The 4149-nt window shown below is 40.4% G+C and overlaps 1 protein-coding gene across 1 annotated transcript; it reads left to right on the forward strand.

The window, feature by feature from the left end:
• Window positions 1-1655: 1655 nt before the first annotated feature.
• Window positions 1656-4149, forward strand: LOC139136337 (protein SON-like). Its single transcript, XM_070704061.1, has 3 exons — window positions 1656-1785; window positions 2825-3010; window positions 3467-4149. Exons 1-3 carry the CDS (start codon window positions 1656-1658, stop codon window positions 4147-4149), a joined length of 999 nt encoding a protein of 332 aa, XP_070560162.1.

The raw sequence follows: 4149 nt of genomic DNA on the forward strand, positions 1-4149 counted from the left end.
TTGATAGTCGAAAACACGACTATTTTGAACTTAGAAGGACAGTGACATTCTGTGACAATCTATGAAAATACATTTTCGAAGAGAAATACCAAGACCAAAACAAAGAATTGTTCTCACATTTGACTTGACACGTTCAAAGGCGCGAAGCAGTATAAGTAATTGTACTTGACGAATTGATGAAATGCGGTAAAAAATGAAAAAGAGCATCATTTGACAGAAGCCCGAAAGAAAATTTTCAATCCTCATTTCACCGAATAAGTTCTTCACTCACTTTGTTCAGTGCAAATTCACTGTGTTGCTGTTTGTCAAACCAACTTTGTGATTTGCGTGCGTGACTGTGCGACAAAGTTATTGCGATGGTCAGGTTGGGGTGCGTGGACACCGTGTTGTGATGGCATTCAAGAGCGCCACAGGGAATGTAACAACCCGGCTCAGGTGGGGAACGGGGAGCGTTGCCATGTCATTGTCATAGATACGAAGGACTGTAGTGAAGACTCCTGTGCTGAACTCGAAGGTGCTGATACACATGTATAAAGCCAATGAGATATTCCGACATTTGAACAAAAATACTGAAATAACTTAACAATATTAACAATTCTCCTACACGCATCAAGTCGTAGCACTGTTCATGATGGCGTGTGTTTTACATTGGCTTTAAAGGTATACTGTCACCTGTTCCAATTTTGCCACAGTTACCATGAAAAGAGAAAATCTAACCAGTGACAGATTTTAAGCCGGTGGCCGCTTTTTAAAACAATCGCCCGCACATGGGCATTTTGAATACCAAGGAACGCCCCTTTGACCATATATGGGCATATTTAGATTACAGGTGACTGTATACCTTTAATGGAAGTATAAAGCTAATTAAAGTTCCCACTTTTGAACAAAACACTGCAGTGACTTCACAGCAGTAACAAATTAGAAATTTGTATACACATCAAGTCACATATATATTGTTTTACTTTTAGCTTGGGGTTTGTTTTACACTCGTTTTCTGTCAAATTAGGTTGGTCACGCTGGTCGGTTTGGTCGCCGTGTTGCCATGGTAAACAAGAAAGAAATAGGACTTGCTACAAGACTGAACCGGACATTGAAAGTTGTCAGGGCAACGCCTCGGAATTTGCAAATTGTGATTCAGACGAATGCCAGTTGCAGCAAAGAGAAGGTAACTTTACCTGAAATTGTCTCTCCAACGCCATCAGCAAACAAGTCTTTCGTCGCAAAGATATTGAAAACGTCATACTATAGGTCGCAAGTTAATATCGTTTTACAACAAAGGCGCAAAAAAGCTTGGTTTTACATCATATCATTGTAATAAAAATCTTAGACTGAAAACGAATTTAAGCTATACGCTAGAATTTGACATTCTATGCCTTACAACTTATGCGACATGAAAAAGATTACACACTATCTGGCGTGGCCATGGAGGGCTATGGCTACCGTTTGTTTGTCTCTCTGATGGGCCGTGGTTTACCAGAAACACATCGCAATTTTCCGAGTCCGTAGGCAGAAGTAAATGACAATATTCTCCGTTTTAGAACCAGGTTTCAAGGGCAGTAGATGGTCGGAATGGTTGCCATGGACACCATGCTCTAAATCTTGCGGCCTTGGTAACCGCACGCGATCGCGCGGTTGCGTCGCGCCTGACCATATCGATGGTCGAGAGGTGGCCTGTACGGGAGCATCAAAGCAGACCGAAGCTTGCAATGGGAACATTACTTGTCCGGCTTCAGGTGAGTCGGATGCTTCACGTGTCGCCATCACTTCATGTTCAACCCGCACCAAGTAAGGGAGTGTCTTGTTGGCACTGGTCTTAATTTTGTTTCGGGGAGGCGGTCATTAAAGGGCCACTAGCTGTAACGCTTGATGATTTTTCCCACTGTTTTTGTTTTTAATGTCGACTACAGTTTCTTGTTTTACTCGTCAATGTATGTTCAGATACACAGTATTCAGCTTGTCAACTCAGCCTATACATGTGTACAATGCATTGTTTTGTTTACGAGTGAATTCTGATCCGGACTTGTAAATAATAACGGTATACTTTACCGTGTAGACGCTAGTTGATAAGCTGATAAAAAGTGGGTGTTTAAACATGTTTTCGGGAGTAGAACAAGGAATTATGGTTCACATTCAAAATAAAAATGGTGAAATTATCATCAAAAATTAGCTTTACTGGGTTGATCATAAGTTCACAATTGCTCTTGTATACATAATTATCACATATTTTAGTCACTTTTTTTTCAGCCGGCCTGTTTGTTCGTTGGTTACAAAGTGTGTTTGTTTTATTTATTCGTTCTTTGTCTTTGTGTTTTATCATTTTTTTTCTGTATGCTGTTTATCGCTTTATTTGTTTGTTTCTTTGTTTATTCGTTTGTTATTCAGTCTGAGGTCCTTATGGTAGAATTTTAGGGAATCGTCACGCGTTGGGAATCGTCTGCATATATTCCATTAAAAAGCGCCGCTTACGGCGGGTACTGTATGTTTCAGCTTTTCAGTCAGGTATCGTCTGCGCTACGTGACGGACAGGTCGATAACATTTGCACAATATTGTGAATGGGTTCCAATTGGAAAATTTTATACATATTCAGCCGCGATGTATCACCAAAAATTTTGTAAAAGGAAATGCAGATATGTTATATATATCATTTTCACCATTTTACTAGTCGAAATAAGGTAGTAGATAGACGTAATGTTTGTACCAGAGTCATTCCACAGTAAAATGCAACCACTGTGTGCCACTATCAACATTTTTCATTTGTGAGAACCTTGTTGTGTCATTTTAATCTGTACCTTCCTTCCTTCCGTCTTTGAATTCTCATTCAAGGTATCAACCGCACAACATCAACATGGACAGACTGGTCGTCGTGGTCGGACTGCTCCGTCGACTGTGGTCGCGGAGAAAGATTCAGATTCCGCAAGTGTCTGGTAGACACTTGTGCCGGTTCGTGGATGGAATTGCACGAGTGCACAGAGCTGGATTGTGAGAGCGCCAATACCGCTCGGGAAAACGGTAATTTTGTTTTTATGGTCGATGACTTGTCGTCTGTGGTAGAAGATATTTCTGCGAGAGAGAGCGAAGAGGGGGCTTTTCATGACGATCTGTTGAAACAACACGAATCATTACAAGACACATTGCTAAACAATACAATCCAGCTGGGAGAGCTTTTCTCAAAGCATTCGGCAGAAGTCGAAAGAGTCATTAGTGTCGCTAAGCAAAACGCCAGTAGTAATGGGGATTATGCTGACCACGGCCATGTAAACCGTCTTTTACCAACCATAAGCCGAGAATCCAGAGGAATTGCAAGTGCTAACCAAGAAGCCGAAGGAATTAACAGCCATAACACATGCGCCAAAGGCATTACCAAACATAACTGAGGAATCAAAGAAATTACCAACCCTAACTGAGGAATCGAAGAAATTACCAACCCTAACTGAGGAATCAAAGAAATTACCAACCCTAACTGAGGAATCAAAGAATTACCAAGCCTTACTGAGGAATCAAAGAAATTACCAATCCTAACTGAGGAATCGAAGATATTACCAACCCTAACTGAGGAATCAAAGAAATTACCAACCCTAACTGAGGAATCAAAGAAATTACCAACCCTAACTGAGGAATCGAAGAAATTACCAACCCTAACTGAGGAATCAAAGAAATTACCAACCCTAACTGAGGAATCAAAGAAATTACCAACCCTAACTGAGGAATCGAAGAAATTACCAACCCTAACTGAGGAATCAAAGAAATTACCAACCCTAACTGAGGAATCGAAGAAATTACCAACCCTAACTGAGGAATCGAAGAAATTACCAACCCTAACTGAGGAATCAAAGAAATTACCAACCCTAACTGAGGAATCAAAGAAATTACCAACCCTAACTGAGGAATCGAAGAAATTACCAACCCTAACTGAGGAATCAAAGAAATTACCAAGCCTTACTGAGGAATCGAAGAAATTACTAAGCCTTACTGAGGAATCAAAGAAATTACCAACCCTAACTGAGGAATCAAAGAAATTACCAACGCTAACTGAGGAAACAAAGAAATTACCAACCCTAACTGAGGAATCAAAGAAATTACCAACGCTAACTGAGGAATCAAAGAAATTACCAACCCTAACTGAGGAATCAAAGAAATACCAACCCTAA

This window comes from Ptychodera flava, chromosome 7, assembly GCF_041260155.1.
Source record: "Ptychodera flava strain L36383 chromosome 7, AS_Pfla_20210202, whole genome shotgun sequence".
Taxonomy (NCBI): Eukaryota; Metazoa; Hemichordata; class Enteropneusta; family Ptychoderidae; genus Ptychodera; species Ptychodera flava.

Bases quoted from the DNA above. Each gene is read 5' to 3' on its own strand.
- LOC139136337 (XM_070704061.1), top strand. From the start codon at position 1,656: ATGGTCGAGAGGTGGCCTGTACGGGAGCATCAAAGCAGACCGAAGCTT. The intron at 1,786-2,824 runs GTAAGGGAGTGT...TTCTCATTCAAG, and splicing joins TCATGTTCAACCCGCACCAA to GTATCAACCGCACAACATCA. The intron at 3,011-3,466 runs GTAATTTTGTTT...ACCCTAACTGAG, and splicing joins CAATACCGCTCGGGAAAACG to GAATCAAAGAATTACCAAGC.